Source organism: Mobula hypostoma, chromosome 10 (genome assembly GCF_963921235.1).
Source record: "Mobula hypostoma chromosome 10, sMobHyp1.1, whole genome shotgun sequence".
Lineage (NCBI taxonomy): Eukaryota > Metazoa > Chordata > Chondrichthyes > Myliobatiformes > Myliobatidae > Mobula > Mobula hypostoma.
This window is the reverse complement of record NC_086106.1, coordinates 84,205,261-84,226,876: the sequence shown is the minus strand read 5'-3', so window position 1 is coordinate 84,226,876 and position 21,616 is coordinate 84,205,261. Positions and strand designations below refer to the sequence as shown.

The 21,616-nt window shown below is 39.7% G+C and overlaps 1 protein-coding gene across 2 annotated transcripts in view; it reads right to left on the bottom strand.

Moving 5' to 3' along the window:
• Window positions 1-5,540: 5,540 nt before the first annotated feature.
• zdhhc9 (zinc finger DHHC-type palmitoyltransferase 9) overlaps window positions 5,541-21,616 on the bottom strand; it is a 146,086-nt gene continuing 130,010 nt past the window's right edge. For both annotated transcript variants that reach the window (XM_063060743.1, XM_063060742.1), the window contains exons 8-9: window positions 17,235-17,322; window positions 5,541-12,488 (exon numbers count right to left, since the gene is read on the bottom strand). In XM_063060743.1, coding sequence (XP_062916813.1) covers window positions 12,267-12,488; window positions 17,235-17,322 — 310 coding nt within the window. In that variant the 3' untranslated portion in view covers window positions 5,541-12,266. The remainder of the gene's footprint in view (window positions 12,489-17,234; window positions 17,323-21,616) is intronic.

Here is a 21,616-nt window from a genome sequence, read left to right as displayed (position 1 = left end):
AAGTACATGTGGGAAGTACCTAAAAACCTTCATTAGAAAGGTCACACATTTATGGTGAAGAAAAGTAAAATTAACATTACCAAGTTTTGAGCAGAAAATGGGTTAAGAATAGAATAAACTTTACTGTCATTGCTCAAGACAAGAAGACTGCAGGCCACACCAGTCTGTACAAAACAGTCATTTACAATGCATGTTTAATTTTAAAAATCCAATATTTATATGCAACAAGTGACTTTGATAGTCCATAACACTCAAAGGCCACTGGCAAGCCAGGATGTAGAATTATTCAGCTGCACAACAGCCCTTGGGAAGAAGCCGTTTTTCAGCTTTACTGTCTTGGCTAAGATGTTTCTGTATCTCCTACTAGATGCCAGGAGATTGGCCAGTGTCTGGGATGGGATGGGATGGGTCGGGATGGGTCTTTAATGATGTTACGAGTGCACCGTAGTCATCAAGAGTTGTAAATGGTCTCCAGGTCCGGTATTGAGACAGAGTGATGTGTTGAGCCATCCTAAACACCTGTTGGGGTGCTTTGTGATCTGTCTTGCTGCAGCTAGAGTACTACACTGTCATTCTGTATGTTGATAAAAGTTGGACAGCAACTTTTGGGGCAGATTATTTTTTTGGGGTAGTATAGTCGCTGTTGTCCCTTCCTTACAATTGAGGTTGTGTTGACTGGCCAAGAGAGCTCCTCGGTGATGTTCATCCCCAAAAACTTGTAACTGGACCCTTTCCACTACCTTACCATTTACGAATAGTGGAGCTTGTCCAGGCCTCCCTGCCTTCCTGAAGTCAATTATCATTTCTTTTGTCTTCTTGATGTTGAGTGATTGGTGCAGGAACAACAAACTATTGGTCAGTCTCAGCACCTCCTCTCTTAATGCAGATTCATTATTCTTTGTCATTAGGCCAATCACAGTTGTGTCATCTACAAATTTCATGACTGAGCTTGTAGCAGGAACAGGAGACCATTCATTGGTGTAGAGAGAGTAGGGAATTGGACTTCGTACACACCCCTGAGGGGCACCAGTGTTCAGGGTTGGGTGAGTAGGAGTGGCCTAGTTTCACTAGCTGCGTACGATTATTGAGGAAGTCCACAATCTAATTACAAATTGATGCGCTGAGACCTAGATTGTGGAATTTGATAGTCAGCTTGTTAGGTAGTATAGTGTTAAAGGTCAGGCTGTGATCAATGAAAATTATGTAGGTGTCTTCATGCTCCAGGTGTTCCAAGACAGTGTGAAGGGTGATAGAAATGGCATCTTCAGTTTATCTGTTCACCTTATAGGCAAATTGATGCTGGACAAAGGTAGCCGGGAATACGTCCATGATGTGGGACATGACCAATCTTTCCAAGCACTTGACAACTATGGGAGTGAGTGCCACCCATCTGTAGTCAATATGACATGTTGCTGCTGATGTCTTGGGGATTAGTATGACTGTTGCTGCTTTGAAGCGTGTCAGAACCATAGCCTTGGACAGCAAAAGGTTGTAAATACCCATCAGAACTTCCACCAGCTGGTCACTGCAGTCCCTGAGGACCCGTCCGGATACACCATCTGGTCCCACTGCTCTGCATGCATTGACGTTATGGAGTACACATCTTACCTCATGTATGTTCAGTGTTGCACGAATGCATAAATATCATCTTTTCAGGCTTCATTATGAGAATGAAAATTGGCTGAATCACAAAGTTACACACTTATGAGCTGACTGCAATATCAGGGAAATATTGGCTACAAACATTATCAGAATTAGATCTCACTAAGATGCTACATAGGAATTTAGTCACCACACTATAGGATGGCATGAAGGCATTAGGACCAGAACAGAATTACAAAAAATGATTCCTGGCTTGAGAGTCTAGTTACAAGGATTGCTTAAGGGACCATTTTGTTTTGAAAATGATGAGGATAGGGGAGAGTTGTATAAAAGGAAGAGGTGCCAGGAGTGATGTATAGTAGGAAACAGCACCCTTTGATGGAGCAGTCAAGGATTAGTGCTTATAGGTACAAAATAAAGAAAAGAGAATTTAGAGCGATGTGAGGATTTTTTTTTTTAAACAGTGCATTTGGAATCTGGAGGCAAGTTCCATTCTGGCCTTCAAGATGGAAATTGATAAACACGAGGAGGAAATATTTATATTTTTAAAAAAGAGGCTAGGAGCTTCAACTAATGATCTGCACTGGTAGAGGACACAGTAGGCCTGATTGCCTCGTGTACTGTAACTATTCTAATATTCAATGTAAGAGGACTAGAATGTTTCAGAACTCTGTGTATGGTGTCCTAGTTGTCTTTAAAGGTGTATTGTAAAAGTCCCTCACTCCAAGTATCACCAATTGCAAACTTAAGTATGGCCACCCTTCTTGCTTTGGCTCACAACAAATATCCAGGAACAATCCTGGATGGAAAGAATGTCATGAAGAGAAAACCTTAACTGAATTAAAATGAATAGAAATGAGTTAATAATGTCCAGAAAGTTTTTCCAAATACAGTACATTAAATGTGTTCAAGCATTCTTCAGCCACAGAGGATTGATGCACTACGATCCTGCAACAAAGCTACTTCTCAGTCTGAAACAAATTTAAGCATTACTTCTATACAACAGATATTATTCACCTAAATGTAGCACAACTGCTCACAATTCAATAATGATACAGATCTTCTGAGTAGAAAAAATTGAAAACACATTGCACAGGAGTTTTTAACTCACAGTTTCAGTGGATTATCAAGTTCCATCATGATCCATGCAGAACAGAATCCATCCCATTGCCAGCTGGTAACCCACTACAGATGGCAATATCAGATGTTAGAGTGTGCAAATATTTATGAAACTCACAGACAGTAGCCACTTTAAATAACGACTGCAGAATGACAATCAAATCACACATATGAAACAAGTAATGTGCAAGAATCGTATTTATAGACATTGTACTTAGTTACATTAATTTGGCTGTAAAGGAATACATGATAAATGAAAATCATAAATTAACAGTCACTATCAGAATATTGAAAAGGCGTAGAACAATTTTCTAAAACAGTAATTTCTTTATAAATAATGAATACAAAAATGATTTTCTTTTTTGCATTTAGTTTCACACATTTTATCCAGACAGCAGCACATATTATTACTAACTGAACAATAAGGTTAAACCTGAGGTAAAAGGCTTTTAAAGTCACGTGGAATGATAAGTGTGGGGTTGGTGGGTGAAGAACTGCTGCGGCTTGTTCTTGCAGAAACGCGGCTCCAGAACAGCATCCATGCACCGTCAGTCTACATGCCAGGACACTCACGAACTTGGGCTATATTGTTATTTTTTTAAAATATTTTTCTGCTATCATAATTAAATGTGCTATATGTGCTGAGTGCTGTTTGCGACACTTGGTTCTGTGTTTTGCACCTTGGCTCCACAGGAACACTATTTCATTTGGCTGTGTTCCTGTGTATGGGTGAATGAGAATTAAACTTGAATTTGGAATTGATCTTCACATCGGAAAATGGATAATCAAGTAGAACCTTTGGGCCAGATGCTCTCGACTGATTTGAATGGGATGAGCATCTCTATCAATACATCCAAGCAAATCCATACATGCTCCAACTGACCAGAATAGGGACACAAATAGCATTTGTAGCTTGTAGCTTGGTAACTGCTGAACTATTTCAAGTGCTTTAGAGAAACGTACAAATAATGATCGGCAGTAACTGCAGGGAGCAGAAGAAGGGATGTCTTACCAACAAGATTTCACTTTATTCAATATAATATAACCTGACAGTAGGCAATGCAGGTTATGTGACGCAGAGCACCAATTGAACAGCTTCCTGTGCTGCTGAACTTCACTTATTTCTAATAATCACATCCTTTAAACAAAATTTCTATGGACTATCCTGTCTCTGCACCATTTCAACTTCCCTTAGACCGTACTCACATACCATATCAGCACTGATTTACCAATCAAGTACTGTATTTATTTATAGTTTTTTTTAAAAGATGCAAGACACCTTGTGCAGTCTTGCACACATCTTAAACTTATCACTTAAAACTTGCCTATCAGGAACATAGCTTAGATTGGGAAAGGATAATGTTTCAAACTATTGCATCAATGGCAAAGTTAGATTTAGTTTAATTACAGATAACAAATAAAGAACTTGAGTATGTCTTCTAATAGTTAATAAAATTTTAAAACTGAATAGTTTTGATCACATTCTACACTACTGCAAAACCACTACCCAGTAAAATGACAGGCAGAGGAAGTGCTTTTGCAGGACACTACAGCTGTTTAGGAAGCTAATTCTCAGTTAATCCAACAGTGAGCTACCCTACACCATCCGATTCTACCCTTCAAAAATAGATGATTATTTATTCAATGGTTAAAGGGTCAAATTGAAACCAAACAGGAAATGTTTACATGAACGAATGTTGCTACAGAATTCTTCCAAAGTGTACTCCATGGATCATATCACAGCCTAAAAATTCTTCACATTGTGATCACATCTTTCTGAGTGGGTAACATTGGTGTTAAAAAATATGTAGGTTGATTAACATTTACAACATATGTAAAAGGTATTGACAAGAAAAGGCAATGTCCGCTTCTTGCTACTTAAGAGGACTTGTCTACCTGCCCCTGTGGTCTAGCACATGCATTTCCGAATACAAATTTTATTTACTTTGCTTTTCAAGTCTTTCATTCTCCCACGTATTTTGGAGCACTCAATCCCCAAGCACTACACTAAAGGATAGACATTTGTGTATGAGAGGACAATCCTTTCATGCAGAATGCCTTGAGATTGTGAATAAACTCTTCTTGGGCTTCCAGCCAGGTATAGGTAACAATCTTAGCTGACGTTTCGATGACAAACTCTGCCATCTTCATCAGGGTTGATGCCTGGACATGGCTAGTCTGGTGGTATTTATATCCCATCATCTGTCCCTCTTGATTGGTTAGTCCTCACCCAATTAGGTTTCCACTGTCCCACCTTGTTTACAATCAAATTCTAGTTTTTACTTAGAGCAAGACCTTCATCTTTTTTAAAATTCTTTTCCTATGGTTTTATTTGAATGGCTTCCTTCACTAGGCGGTCCCAAAAGCCATTGGCATGGCACAGTAGTTTTATGCCATCGAAGTCAATGCTATGGCCATTGCAAATGCAATGTTCTGCTACCACCGATTTCTCCACTTATGCTGGTCAAAGATGACTCATAACTCAGGATGGGTGGCATTTACATCCCTGTAAATGTGGAACAGCGTATATCGGCCAGACAGTACGCACGGTGCAAACTCGCATTATGGAGCACAGGGAGTGTATCTGTTTGGGTTACCCTGAGAAATCAGCAGGAGCAGAACATTGCATTCTCAATGGCCATACGATCGACTTCGAAGGGTCAAAACTACTGTTTTGGAATCGTCTGGTAAAGGAAGCCATTGAAATAAAACTAGAGGAAAAGAATTTTAACAGAGGTAAAGGTCTCACTCTAAGTAAGAACCGGAATTTGATTGTAAGCAAGGTGAGACAGCAGAAATCTGATTAGCTGAGGACTAACCAATCAGGAGGGATGGATGACAGGGGTATAAATACCACCAGACTAGACATGCCCAGGCATCATCCCTGATGAAGATGGCAGTTTGTGTCACTGATACCTGTAAACGGCTGGAAGCCCAAGAAGAGTTTATTCGGCATATAAGCACTAGATTCTTTTTTGCCTTGGGAGTTTACTTAAAAGAATATTGCTAGCTTGGGTAGGGTGATGGGGACGGAGGTGTTAGATTCTGATCACTTGTTAAACATGTCCTTCAAGGTATTATTTGTTTCTCTGCTTAAATATTTTGGAAGGACGTGTTCGGCAATGAAACTGGTTTTCTGAACAATTTAAAACACAAAAGGTGTGCAGCGAAAAATTGCAACCAATTCTATTTACAATATACCCACTTGACTTTCTTGTCAAGAAATTGCCCACATCTTGCATTCTATCTGTACATAAAAACTAAGCCTTTCAAAAACAAATTTAGCAAATTTTGTTGCCAAAACTGTCCATTGAAACTTATTACATACAACCTTCTTACGAAAAAAATTAGTGAGTTATTCCATTCAAGGTAAATAGACCCATATTTAATTTCCTATATAGTTAGAGAATCTGTGTTATTTTTTTAAATATACCAGAATCACGCTGTGAAAATCTGTAAGTTGCCAGGGACAGAGAGGGACAGTGGAGGGAAAGAGAGACACGAGCAGAAGCGATCCTGCGACAGAGCGTGAAAAAGAGGGAACTATCAAGAAACAGCAGTGCTTACAAATCAGTATCTGGTGATGGGAATAAAGATTCCCATCATCAAGAATGAGCTACATTTCAGCAATTTGTATTTTTGGCATCTGATGTACTATAATCCAAATTGACCTTTGCGATTTGCTTTATGTGATAACATTGATTGAGATAACTAGAGTCTTTAGCATGCAACAAACTACTCTAAACATACTTATCTGCACCAAGACACTCCTTTTGACAAAGAGAAACCTTAAAACAAGTCAATAGATGGCAGAGAAAAATTAGAACATTTTTAGTCAAAAAAAGCTGTGTGCATGTTCTTAAGGATATATATATACTGTTATGAAATGAATTTAGAGTACAAGGTAGATGAATTGACAGCACTGGCCAACCACTGAAAACATGCATGACTGGCAGCATACCACTCCTGGTTAGTGTTTCAAAATGATAGAGGGCAGAATTTAGAAAGGGAGAGAGAGGAATAGTGATAATTTTGGTTAAAAATAGAAAATCACAGCTCTGAGAATAAATGATGTGTGAGAAATCATCAAATGAGGTTAAGTCAACGACTTGACAGAAAAATAAAAGCTGGACGGAATCCAAGGGAGGGTGGCAAATTGGTCTAAAATCAACTGGTTGGAAGCAAAAGGTAATGACTGATGTGCCTCTTTTGTGACTGGAAGACTATTGTCAATGAGGTCCACAGGGCCAAGTGCTCAGGCCTTTGAATTTTTGCAATATGCGTTATTAACTGTGACTTCAATGCCTTGTAGATGATAGAAAAACTGGCTAAATTGTTAGTAGTGTGGAAGAAAGCCTTAGCCTGCAGGAAACTACAGATGGCCTGGTTAGCTGGGCAGGAAAATGAGAAATGGTATTTTTATCCAGAGCACTGCATCTGGGAGGATGCAACAAGATGAGGGCAAAAAATGGGAGAATTTTGGTTGGATAATAGATAGCATCAGACCTAGCACCAGAAGTTGGGGTTAGGCAGCGGAGCCAATGACGACCCTCTATGTCATACATTTTCTATGATGCTATGACAGAATCACCATCAGTCAATTAATAACAATGAAGGCTTTCCAAGCTTGGTTGACTAGAAACTTATCCCTAGTTCACGGTAATCAATATGCATGGTGGTAATATCAGTGTCCACCAACTCCACTGGAGCAAATTTTGGAAGGGGAGGACTACTCGTCTATACATTTTCCAACAGATGTTCAAATATATTTAACAAAATTCTGACAAATATAACCAAATTTTTCCCGAGGATAATTTTGTTGTATCATTTGAACAAATGGAAATTCCAAAAAATGAGTAAACTTGGAAGCAATTAAACAACACTGTAAATAATAATTTAAAATGAGATAAATTTGTTGCTTGGTATAGCTAAACATTGCCATTTGGGCTCACCTAAAAGTGCTGCATAGAACTCTATGTACAACTTTCCACCACAATTAAAGAAATATAGTCTGTCTCTCCACTTGTCACCTCCAACGAAAACAGCTTTTCTTCAAGTTTAAAACAAATACCCTCAAGACAGTCTTTCATAATTTGAAGTAGTTGATATGAAGGCTTTGTGAAATGGAATTAGCCTTTGCTTATAATGGTGACTTTTATAATATTTGGTTAATATAATTGAAATCCAAGCTAACTGTAAATATTTCCATACAAAATCAAAACCACTTTTATCTCCACAGGTAGAATAAGCACTTTTAGTTCTCATTCAGTGCTGAAAACTGATGTCCTTCCTGAATTCTTGGGCAGTCAATGATACATCATTTCTTGTTCTAAACAATCCAACGCTACTGTAAACCATATATATAGAATTTTCATACAATCTGCAACCCGCACCCAGAGTGAGTTTTAACAGCACAATGTAAAAGCCTGCATGCTTCACTTTGTGAAAAAACCAAAACAAAGAATGACAAACCAAATGTGAGAAATCAAAGATATGGTCTGAGCAGAGATAGAGTAGGTCTGTTGACCTTAGAAGAGCAGGGGCTCTTCTTCTACGGGCTCTGGGACAAACGTCCAGAATGAATGGGAGGTTTGTAGCAGGAAAAGAACATCCCAATGAAGTGGATATTTTGGTTGCTGGGGTGGGGTGGGGGATACAGTGAGCCCATGAAAGAATAAAAATGGACAGGGAAGGGTATCTCTGAACTTGTGAAAACAAATAATGGGGAGAGAAGGTGATCCCATTGTGTTGAGGAAAGAAAACGTTTTGAATCTTATGAAAGGGTAAATCATGTTTGGAGGTAGTTGGAGAGATGATAATTGGGTTTCACTGCTAAATATATCACATTTATTGAACAAGATAAAAAACGTGAAATACAAATAGTAGGTTATCATCAGATCACACAACTTTTGATGGAACATTTGAAGGAGTGTGCACAAATTTAATTGTTGCATCATCCTCAATTCCAATTCACTTTCAATTCCACAGTTATCATTAGGCTTTTTCTCTTGGCATTGCAGCATCAGTTACAACTAAAGGACAATTTCAACAAGAAAAAAATCACTAAGTGTGAGAATTTTCAATAAAATTAACATTTGCAAATGTTAATATTTGACGCAGTGATTTGTTTGATTCATTTCGATATTGCAAACTATTGAAACCTGTTCCAAGTTTCCAAATGTCAAATCTTGATATTTTCTGGGGAAGTATGTACCAACTTGCTTCAAGACGCATTTCATGTTTTCATAGTCAGAGCAACTGGTATCTTAAATATTAAAGACAATTCACGATAACAAGTAAGCTGACCAAATTTAAAGCCTTTGCACCTTGACTTCAACCAGGTAGATTTTGCCTATCTAACTGAACTTCTAACATGTAGTGCAAGTGCAGTTTTTGGCTGGCTGGCGGATTGTCGAATTGTTGAAGAGCAGAGATGAGGGAGAATATGCCCCCAAATCTGATGCATAGGGTCAATTTAGATAATGCATACACTTACCCTAAACCATGGCACCTTACAATATGAGAAACAAGTGTCCATATATCAGCAACTGCTACATCTTTTATCTTCTAATATCGAACCTTAAAAGAGACCAGTTTCTGATCCCAGGATGACCTGGGCTGCTGAAGATGAATAAAAAGGCATGACCATTTGAAAAAGAAAACTATCCCCATCAATGGCCCTTCAATTAATAAACTGACCTTTCCATAGCTTCCAATTCCACCTGATGTAAAAAAAATATATTGAACTGATTAAACTAGTGTGAATATAAAATATTAGAAAGAATACTCAAAGATATTGGGGGCCATTTTTGTTTGAACTACTTATCCCTCACTATAACGTTTCAAAAACCACTCAACATCTCAATTTTGCGAAATTCGATCAAACATATTACTTTTGGTATTGAATTCTGTAAGATTGCTGATTGGCATCCTACGGTTAATATTAAATGAGGGATCAATGACAACAACATATAAAATTCAATGGCTGCAACATTTTTTGAGAATAATTTTGATCAACAGTGTGCATATGAGTTAGTAATAATTCTATAAGGTTCTATTTCAGAGTGACATCCTCACACAAGGAAAAAGACAACTGTAAAATGGCTCTATTAGATTACAATACTTCAGATGAGAAGTCTGCTGTTTGGGTCTACTTTTAAGCTATTAGATCAAGCAAGTTCATTGATTATTTAATTTAGATCGCATGCATGTTGCTACAGTTGGCTGTGAAATAATTAGGAATGGGCCTCAGATATGAAAGAAGGTTGAGCTTTCTTATTCAAACACTCAAAATTATCAGATACAACACACACACACACAGCCAAAATGCTGGAAGAATTCAGCAGGTCAGGAAACACCTATGGAGGTAAACATTTGATGTTTCAGGCCCGAAACGCCAACTGTTAATTTCTCTCCACAGACGCAGCCCGACTTGCTGAATTCCTCCAGCATTATGTGTGTGTTGCTCAAGATTTCCAGCATCTGCAGAATTTCAAGTTTATGAAATTATCAGATAAAAGCTATTATAAATTATTACCTAACTTTTGCACTGTCTTAAATTACATAACGCTAAGTTTTTATAAGGAAACCTATGCTGCAAAATGCAGTTTCAGTCCCAAGACTTAATGTATCTAAAGTTACCACCTACAGAACCCAATTGTGCTACAAGTTATTTGGTTGAAACTCTAAAAGGTTCATAAATACTTAATCCAACCACAGACTCAGATTTCCTGATGTAGCATTTGGATCATTCTGTTTTGAAGGGTTCAAAATCAGAAGAAACTGCATTTTTTCCTCAGAATCTTGTTTATAATCAGCGTATTATTATTAAAAATCATGCATAAGGAAATGATGGGTCAGTGCAACTTCAGAACTATTTGTCTTTCTAGATATAGTGAATAACAGACAGGGTCACTTTATTCAGATTACAAAGCACGTTCTGTTATTGGTGTAAGGATGTGCAAAAATGTAGAGACTAATATAATTACAATAACAATGTTGTTTTGCACAAAAACACAAGCAAATGAATCAATTTCATTGTTGTCACCATTTCATTCAATAAGACTAACCTCATTTAACACATTATCATACATATCAATCTGCAAGATATTACAAATTTCCAAATGGTTCCATTCAGTATCATCAAAGGCACTATAACCTGTTCAGAAGAGGTTGGGAGCACAAAGCATTTTCTTCAGTCTTAAAACCTTTGTATTTGTGCCTCAGTTATGGACTTTGAAAATTTAAGCCAGTGTTTGAGTCTAACTTAGAAGCCTTTTAACTAAGCCACAGTTTGTCCTTGGATCCTTACTGAAATTTAGCAGTCTTGAGAAACTGCAAAACTAGCCTTTGGACAATTCAAAACACTGGTTGATTAACTACAAGGGAAAAACAATTCCATGCATACCTCTACTGCTGTTAAAAGACTTCATTTATATTAAATTATATTAAACCATTTTTCTGCTTTTAATATAATTCACTCTCTCCCAGCAATGAATTATTTGTTAAAATTTGAAAATACGATGTATGTAAAACAATTTCCCATCAACACAGACTCTTTGCTTCCTTTCTCCCAGTTCTATACTTTGCACATTGAGCTCACGAAGTCCTTTAATGCACAAGGTCGGGTAACTCCAGCTTTAATGGTGACGTTCAATTTTTCAGGAACTGTTTCTCATAGCTAATTATTTTAAGCTGTAAGCTATTTCACGTATTTCCATAGTGTTGTGTGACCTGGTTCAAAAATTGAACAGTAAATTTATTTTGTGTAAAGCCACATAGATCAACAATATAATATTGGGAAAGAAATTGTAATTTCATGAAAACAACATCCAATGGCAGCATAAGTTCATTCATGAACTTGTACAGGAAAAATGTAGTTTTAGGTTTAGGTTCAATGTTACTTACCCAACGTCAAATTCATGTAGCTGAAGAGCCCTATTCCGTCTCTCTCTCTCTCACACACACATATACACACACACACACACGAAAACTCTCACATAACCATCTTTATATAGATTGTGTTTCATTCATAACATGCCAGTAATTGGTGATATCACAAAATTATCCTGGTAAACTCAAAACATGTTAATATTTTGCATAGCACCTAAATGAAATTCAGCATATTACTACACGAGGTATTCACATAATATTTGTCCTGCCGGTTATTTTCATGAAGTTACAAAATGAAGTGGGAAACAAACCAAGAAATTAGCAGTTACTTCTTTCTGAAAAATTCATTTGTCAAACTGCATTTTTGTATTTTTGAAGTAAAATAACAAATGTTAATGATTGGACAAATTTGGCCATAAATATGCAAATTGGCCCTGAAAAGTCTCTGAGCAATTTGACTTTTTCTTTATCGTTCCTACTCTGATGCTACATCACAGCATATCCAACTTCCAAAACACCTTCATATAAAACACACAATACTGATCAGATGGAAATTGCAGTGTCAATTCTTTTTGCACCTTAATTTAGATAGAAGAACCATCTTCCAACATCTTGTGCCCCTTCTGTTTGAACTTCCTTCAGGAGCAAATTTACTAAAGGGCATGTCCTCGATATGTTCCTTTTGTAACTGCATCTCTTCGCAGGACTGTGCTGCCAGTCTGTATATTTAAGTCCACTGTTGGTGGAGATGGAAGTGCTATGTTTGTATTAGGTGATAGTGTCGTTTCTCTTGCTTCTGGTTCCATTTGTCCAGGAACGAAAGGAAGTACTTTTACTGGTGCCTGCTCATTGGATATCAAAGGAGCTTTACTTGCCTGATAGAGAAGAGAACATTTAGAAAAGTTACTAATAAGGTTTTCCATTATACTGCCATGCAATTTCATCAAAGAAGAAAAACAACTTAAAAAATCAAGGGTTCAAAAAGGCCCTGATATAATGTGGCATAATGTCATTTTTAAATAAAGGCTCAAAATACATATTTTCACTTCTTTGACCCAGAGTCAATTTGGCAGAATAAAGTCCAATTTCTTTCCATTTACAAGTATTTTTTTAAAAGTGAAAATTACAAAATTTTTACAACACATGAGAAAGTAACAGTGGTGCAGTTATACACTTACTCTATTCAGATGCTACCTTTCCCATACACTGATTTCAAGAGAAACAACATGACCTCAATTGTTCAGATTTTTGTCAAATGTGCATTTATGCCTAATAGTTTGTGACTTTGAATACATTATAGTCAGAAATGGTGGAAGTGAGGTCATTAGAGCGATGATTTCTGACAATATTTTCATGAATGAGTTGCACTGATTGGTGTAACTTCTATCTTAGTAAGGACTGGAAAAAATAACTGACAGGATGTAAAATAAGTATTTGACAATGATTCGATATCCTGAAAGTACTCAGTTCAAAACATGTAGTCCATATGAAGGAATTTAATACCACAAGAGGATAAACGGATGAAGAGATAGCTTTTGAGAGGTGTAAAAAAAATGGCATAACAGAAAGAGCTTTTGACTTTAAGATAGCCAAACACACTGTTTAGAGTTATTTAGCTGTCCTACAGATCAGGTTAAAGTTCTTCAGTGCTGCCATATCAAGCTGACAACGATGGTGGATAATTAAAGGACATCCGAAGCGAAGGCTCTATGAGTATCTCCATTCTCTGTAATAGTCAAACTCAGCACAGGGAAGGAACAGACTAGTGGAGCTTGTTGCAAGCATTTTCAGCCAGAAACTGCAGGTGGCTGCTCTATTCTGGTATCCTCTTGTAGTTTCCGTCAATAAAAAAAAATACATACAGGTAATACGATTTATTCCATGGAAGAAAGTAATAGCCAGGTGCACTGGATTAAACAAGGACTGTCAGCCCTAAAAATACCCTGACTGCAGTCTTACTATCCAGAATTAGCTGTGCTGCTACCTAAGCCATACCAATAACATTACAACACTGAGATTTATCAAGTAAAGAGGAAAATTGCTTTCATATGTCCTGTCCTCAAGGGACATGACAGTCCTAACCTTTTTTATTCATTTAGAGAATTTAGACATCTTTAGTAATACAGCATTTCTTATCCATCCCTAAATTCCCCAAGGACAAAGAGAATTGGTGTGAAAATCTTCATCTAACTAGAGTCAATTAAAGAGGAAGGTTGTACTTAGAGAAACCCAATTATTTGCCACAGGACATTAACGTAGGGGATGGGTTCCCAACCTGGGGTCCATGGACCCTTCGGTTAATGGTACCCTGAGTAGGGGTTCCTAGGGGAAGAGGTAAATAGAGTTGTTATCCCCTTGAATGCACCTGTACAATGAGAGTCAAACATTTCCCCTTAATGTTCAATGGCAATGCTGTGGCAATGCACCTCAAGTATGTGTGCTTAGTCCACTGCTCTACTCCCTCTACACTCCTGACTGCGTGGCTGGGCACAACTCAGTTGCCATCTATACATTCACTGTTGATGGCAGATTCTCAGATGGCGATGAGGAAGGGCACAAGACTGAGATAGATCAGCTGGTTGATGGTGCTGCAACAATGACCACACAATCGATATCAGCAAAACCAAGGAACTGACTGAGGACTTCAGGAAGGGAAAGTTGGGAGAATGCACATCAATTGTCATTGAGGCCTCATCAGTGGATAGGATGAGTAATTTCCAGTTCCTGAGTGTCGACACCTCAGAGGAACAATCCTGGGTCCAACACATTGACGTAATCATGAAAAAGGCTCGCAAGCTTCATTAGGAGTTTGAGGAGATTTGATAATTCATCAAAGACCCAAGCAAATTTCTACAAATTGACAGTGGAGGGCATTCTGATTGGTTTGCTCACCACCTGGCATGGAAATTCCAATACACGGATGGAAAGAGACTGCAGAGTCTCAGCTAGATCGATCACAGGTCTAAGCCTCCCACCATCAAGGTCTTCTTCAAATGGTGGTGCCTTAAAAAGGGGGCATCCATCGTTACCTGCCCTCACCACCCAGAACATCCTCCCTTCTCATTAATACCATTAGGGAGGAGATGTCAGAGTCTGAAGAGCCATACTCAACATTTTTAAACTAAGTGCCTTTTCTCTCCCATTAGATTTCTGAAAGGTCCATGAGCCCATGCACACTACCTCACTATTCCTCATTTCGACAATTTATTTATTTTTTTATTGAAATTTATAGCAACGTTTTTATGTCTTTGCACTATACTATTGCCACAAAACAACAAACTTCAGTGATGACAACTCTGTTACTCACCTTCCACCACTGTGGGCACACTGCTCTCTATCTGCAGCTAATACCCCTCAAAAGCACCTCCCAAATTGATGGCCACCACCACTTACATGAACAAGGGAAACATGAAAATATCAAGTCACAATCCTGACTTAAAATAATAGTCCAGTTCCTTCATATCTCTGGATCAAAATACTGGAATTCTGTACCTACTATAAATGTTTAACAAGGACCTCAGTATAAGCAAAGGATGGACTGGACATAAAATTAAAATGCATCTGGCCATGGACAATCTGAACACAACTGCAAGACCTTATAATTTTTCCATACCCAATCAAGCTGTATGCTATAATACAAAATGAATATTCCTGATCTAGGTAAATTCTGGGCTGTGAAAATAAGAGTCCAGTTAACTGACCTGTGTCATGCTGGACTTGGGTCAGTTAACTGGACTCTTATTTTCATGGGCAATTAATTGTGGACTTGCCAGTGGTACGAACTTCTTATTAATGAATACAGGGACAATAAAGAATGGAAGGTTGTGTTCATGGAGCAGAGAGACAGACTGGCAGAAAGAATGAGGAAGTGTACCTCACAGGAATCACACACAAACAAAAAAATGTACAGACAAGCAGACAATGGACATGCTTGTGCAAATCTGGCTTTTGAACACAGAGTAAGCTTAGCTTTGTCACGTGTATGCCAAAACTTCAAAACATACAATGAAATGCATAGTTTTGTGTCAACTACCAACACAGTTTGAGGGCGCGCTAGGGGCAGCTCACAAGTAAAGTCAAACTTCCAGTGGCAACATAGCATGCGCACTAACCCTGACCCGTACATCTATGGAATGTGGAAGGACACTGGAGAACCTGGAGAAAACTCCCATCGTTTTGGAAAGAACATTCAAACTCCTTACAGAGAGCAGCAGGAATTGAACCCACGATGTTGGCTAACGTTAAACTACCGTGATAACCATGCAAGATAGTGGATATTGATATAAAGAGATTCAAATGGGTCATTATATTTCTTCAGCAAAAAAGCCTGGACATTCCTTCAGAGTGGTCTCCTGTCAAATCTTATCATCAGGGTAACTGCAGATTGGAAATAAATCCTCAGCAGTGTATTCACACTCTGAATTTTATAACAAGAGGAACAAGGGGAGAAAGAAAATAAAATGAAAAATAAAGTAATTACACAAATGTGTCACATCTGGTCCTTGGAACGTAACAAATTACAGCAGGAAGATTAATGGCATTTTTAAGTATACCCATTTATATAGGCAGACTATGGTACAGCGACTGGAGCTGTTTCCTGTCAGCTTCAGCCCTGCCCTCTGCTACTGTGTGTATGGAGTTTGCATATCCATGACCACAATGGGCTCACTCAGGCGCTCCCGTTTCCCTCACTATTACAAAACAGGTTGGCAGGTTAATCTGGGAGACGTATAGGAAGATAAAATGGAATTACAACAAAATTATTATAAATGAATACTGGATGGTCAGTGTAGACTTAAGTGGGCCAAATAGCCTGTTTCTATGCTCTATGACTCTGCGTCTCCAAGAACAACAGTATTGTCCTAAAACATTCATTTTTTTAATATTTTAGGCAGTGTTGATCAATGGAGGGATATCATTTAGAACCTTATTGTACAGCAGGATAAGTAGATCATTACTACTCACACCCAAGGCTACAAGGAGCCTCAAATCCCTCAATCAAAGATATCAATTAATAATGTAGCACTTCTTCAGTAAACCATCAAAATGTTTTCCCAGATTACTTTGGGAACATAGTAGGCACAGTATATTCTAACAATGTAGTTGAATTCCATGCAACATCCAGCAGTTTTATGCTCAGAAACAGGTTATGAAAACCAAGTAGACTATTTCTTCTCACTAAATCATATCGCAGAAAACATTATTGAATTATATCAAGCAACACACACAAAATGCTGGTGGAATGCAGCAGGCCAGGCAGCATCTATAGGAAGAAGTACAGTAGACGTTTCGGGCCGAGACCCTTCGTCAGGTCCTTTCGTTAGTCCCAACGAAGGGTCTCGGCCCGAAACGTCGACTGTACTTCTTCCTATAGATGCTGCCTGGCCTGCTGCGTTCCACCAGCATTTTGTGTGTGTTGCTTGAATTTCCAGCATCTGCAGATTTTCTCGTGATTGAATTATATCTTTAACTAATTTAAATGATGTCTTTCATAGCTCTCCCCAGTACCTAAGTGATATTAATGAAAATGTTCTTCCATAACATTTCATCTTACTTTTGGTTCTCCAAGTGTTAAATGTATTCTGAGTACCTCAGCTACAAAACCAGCCCACGAGTCTTACCATTGTCTGTGGTGCTGTACAGGCAACGCCATTAGTTTGGACTGAAATACCAGTTTCTTCTTTAATAAGCCCTCTTCTGTCAAGAACACTGAAAAAAAACAAATACATTTGGGATTAGTTCTTAGTTAACTAAATTCCCTTTTGGGAGACAGATTGGTGGGCAGGGTTAAAACAGGATAAAAGGAAGAAATTGAGCAAAAAATCCATTCAGCAATCAAAAACATGAGACACAATATGGCAGAACTTCAATGAGTTGCAGCCATATTATTGGCACCAATATTCTAAAATCTTCAACCACCCTTTGCACAATGGTACACTTATTAAAAAGCCCAAAGCTGCAATTCACAAATAAGTCTTTGGCATTGGTAAGTTCTTTACATTTGTGGGAGGCTAGAGAAGGAAGTGCAGGAGCCCTGGCTGAGATATTTGCATCATCATTAGCCATGGTTTGAGCTGCTGATAGTTGAAAGGCAGCGCGTGTGTTGCCTTTACCTAAAAAAGGCAGCAAAGGAAAACTTAGCAACTATAGGCTGGTAAGTCTAACATCCATGATAGGCAAGTTACTGGAAAGGATTCTGAAGGGAGCGATATATGTACCTCTCCAAAGTGGTCAATTAGGGGTAGTGGGCCAGGCCTTCTGCCTGGGAGATCAATGTCCTACAAACCTGATAGAGTTTCTTGATACAACATACATCAAAGTTGCTGGTGAACGCAGCAGGCCAGGCAGCATCTATAGGAAGAGGCGCAGTCGACGTTTCAGGCCGAGACCCTTCGTCAGGACTAACTGAAGGAAGAGTGAGTAAGGGATTTGAAAGCTGGAGGGGGAGGGGGAGATGCAAAATGATAGGAGAAGACAGGAGGGGGAGGGATAGAGCCGAGAGCTGGACAGGTGATAGGCAAAAGGGGATACGAGAGGATCATGGGACAGGAGGTCCGGGAAGAAAGACGGGGGGGGGGGGTTGACCCAGAGGATGGGCAAGAGGTATATTCAGAGGGACAGAGGGAGAAAAAGGAGAGTGAGAGAAAGAATGTGTGCATAAAAATGAGTAACAGCTGGGGTACGAGGGGGAGGTGGGGCCTAGCGGAAGTTAGAGAAGTCAATGTTCATGCCATCAGGTTGGAGGCTACCCAGACGGAATATAAGGTGTTGTTCCTCCAACCTGAGTGTGGCTTCATCTTTACAGTAGAGGAGGCCGTGGATAGACATGTCAGAATGGGAATGGGATGTGGAATTAAAATGTGTGGCCACTGGGAGATCCTGCTTTCTCTGGCGGACAGAGCGTAGATGTTCAGCAAAGCGGTCTCCCAGTCTGCGTCGGGTCTCACCAATATATAAAAGGCCACATCGGGAGCACCGGACGCAGTATATCACCCCAGTCGACTCACAGGTGAAGTGATGCCTCACCTGGAAGGACTGTTTGGGGCCCTGAATGGTGGTAAGGGAGGAAGTGTAAGGGCATGTGTAGCACTTGTTCCGCTTACACGGATAAGTGCCAGGAGGGAGATCAGTGGGGAGGGATGGGGGGGACGAATGGACAAGGGAGTTGTGTAGGGAGCGATCCCTGCGGAATGCAGAGAGTGGGGGGGAGGGAAAGATGTGCTTAGTGGTGGGATCCCGTTGGAGGTGGCGGAAGTTACGGAGAATAATATGTTGGACCCGGAGGCTGGTGGGGTGGTAGGTGAGGACCAGGGGAACCCTATTCCTAGTGGGGTGGTGGGAGGATGGAGTGAGAGCAGATGTACGTGAAATGGGGGAGATGCGTTTAAGAGCAGAGTTGATAGTGGAGGAAGGGAAGCCCCTTTCTTTCAAAAATGAAGACATCTCCCTCGTCCTAGAATGAAAAGCCTCATCCTGAGAGCAGATGCGGCGGAGACGGAGGAATTGCGAGAAGGGGATGGCGTTTTTGCAAGAGACAGGGTGAGAAGAGGAATAGTCCAGATAGCTGTGAGAGTCAGTAGGCTTATAGTAGACATCAGTGGATAAGCTGTCTCCAGAGACAGAGACAGAAAGATCTAGAAAGGGGAGGGAGGTGTCGGAAATGGACCAGGTAAACTTGAGGGCAGGGTGAAAGTTGGAGGCAAAGTTAATAAAGTCAACGAGTTCTGCATGCGTGCAGGAAGCAGCGCCAATGCAGTCGTCGATGTAGCGAAGGAAAAGTGGGGGACAGATACCAGAATAGGCACGGACCATAGATGGTTTGTAATGTATGGACTTCAGTAAGGCTTTCGATAAGGTTCCATGTGGTGCGTTGCTCAGTAAGGTTGGATCACAAGGAATCTAAAGAGAGCTGGCTAGTTGGAAATACAATTGGCTTGATGGTAGAAAGCAGAGGGTGATAGTGAAAGGTTATTTCTCAGACTGGAAGCCTGTGACCAGTGATGTGCCTCGGATCAGTACTGGGCCTACTGTTGTCAACCATATCAACAATTTGGATATGAATGTTCAAGGCATAGTTAGTGTGCAGATGATACTAAAATAGGTGGTATAATGGATAATGAAGAAGTTTGTCAAAATTACAGGGAGATCTTAATCAGCTGAGTAAATGGCCCAAAGGATGGCAAATGGAGTTAAACTTGGAGAAGTGCGACGAGTTGCAATTTGGAAAGTCAAATCCAAGTAGGACGTTCACAGTCAACGGTGGAACCCTGGAGAGTCCTGTAGAACAGAGTACAGAGCTTTGTGAAAGTGGAGTCACAGGTAGACAGGGTGGTGAAGAAGGCCTGTGGCATGTTGGCCTTTTGAGTATAAAGATGGAGATGACATGGTGCAGTTGTACAGGAGAGTGATGAGGCTACATTTGGAGTATTGTGTTCAGTTTTGGTCACTTGCTACAAGAAATAAGTTATTAAAGAGCACTGTCATCCCTTTCCCTATAACACAGTCCATCAAGTGCTGAACAAAGAGGTATTTTATAGAGGGGTATGAAATCATGAGGGGCATAGATAGGGTGAATACACTCAGAGATTCCACCCCCCCCCCAAGATCTGGAGAATCAAAAAATAGAGGGTGTAGGTTTAAGATGAGAGAAGAAAGATTTAAGGGAAACTTGAGGGACAACTCCCCCCCCCCACAGAGGGTGGTAATCTATATTGACGAAGCGTTTGAAGCAGGCACATTAACAACTTTAACAACACAATTGGATGGGTACATGGATTGGAAGGTTATTGGCAAACTGATGGCAAATGAGACGAGCTTGGATGGGGTATCCTGGTCAGCATGGACCAGTTGGGCCGAACGGCTTGTTGCCTTGCTGTACAATTCTTTGACTGACGATTTTAAAACTTGCCCAATGTTTAAGTATGTTATAATATTTGTGTTTCTCAGAGTACCTGCACAAAAACCCGACATAAGCCTGTCAGCAGTTAACTTGAAGAAATCAAATGATTGGTTAAACAGTTTATCTTTGGGGCTATCAGTTGTTAAAAAGAGTAAATCAGCATACAGCAATAACCCTGCATTTCTTTAAATATTCAGAGCAACTTATTTGTCTTTGCTCTTCGATAACCACTTGATTGAACCCAACCAAAGTTTAGCAAGCTTTACTCTGAATAAAATTCATAGAAAATAAACACAGAAGCAAATATTTCTACAAAAATATCAATTTCAACAAAAATTGAGGATAATTATACACATGCAAACTAAGCTACATGAAGTGACCAGGCGTATAGATGAGGCTAGTGCAGTGGATGTGATCTATATGGATTTTAGTAAGGCACTTGACAAGGTTCCACATGGTAGGCTTATTCAGAAAGTCAGAAGGCATGGGATTCAGGGAAGTTTGGCCAGGTGGATTCAGAATTGGCTTGCCTGCAGAAGGCAGAGGGTCGTGGTGGAGGGAGTGCATTCAGATTGGAGGGCTGTGACTAGTGGTACCCCACAAGGATCGGTTCTACTTTTCATGATTTTTATTAACGACCTGGATGTGGGGGTAGAAGGGTGGGTTGGCAAGTTTGCAGACGACACAAAGGTTGGTGGTGTTGTAGATAGTGTAGAGGATTGTCGAAGATTGCAGAGAGACATTGATAGGTTGCAGAAGTGGGCTGAGAAGTGGCAGATGGAGTTCAACCCAGAGAAGTGTGAGGTGGTACACTTTGGAAGGACAAACTCCAAGGCAGTGTACAAAGTAAATGGCAGGATACTTGGTAGTGTGGAGGAGCAGAGGAATCTGGGGGTACATGTCCAGAGATCCCTGAAAGTTGCCTCACAGTTAGATAGGGTAGTTAAGAAAGCTTATGGAGTGTTAGCTTTCATAAGTCGAGGGATGGAGTTTAAGAGTTGCGAGGTAATGATGCAGCTCTATAAAACTCTGGTTAGGCCACACTTGGAGTACTGTGTCCAGTTCTGGTCGCCTCACTATAGGAAGGATGTGGAAGTATTGGAA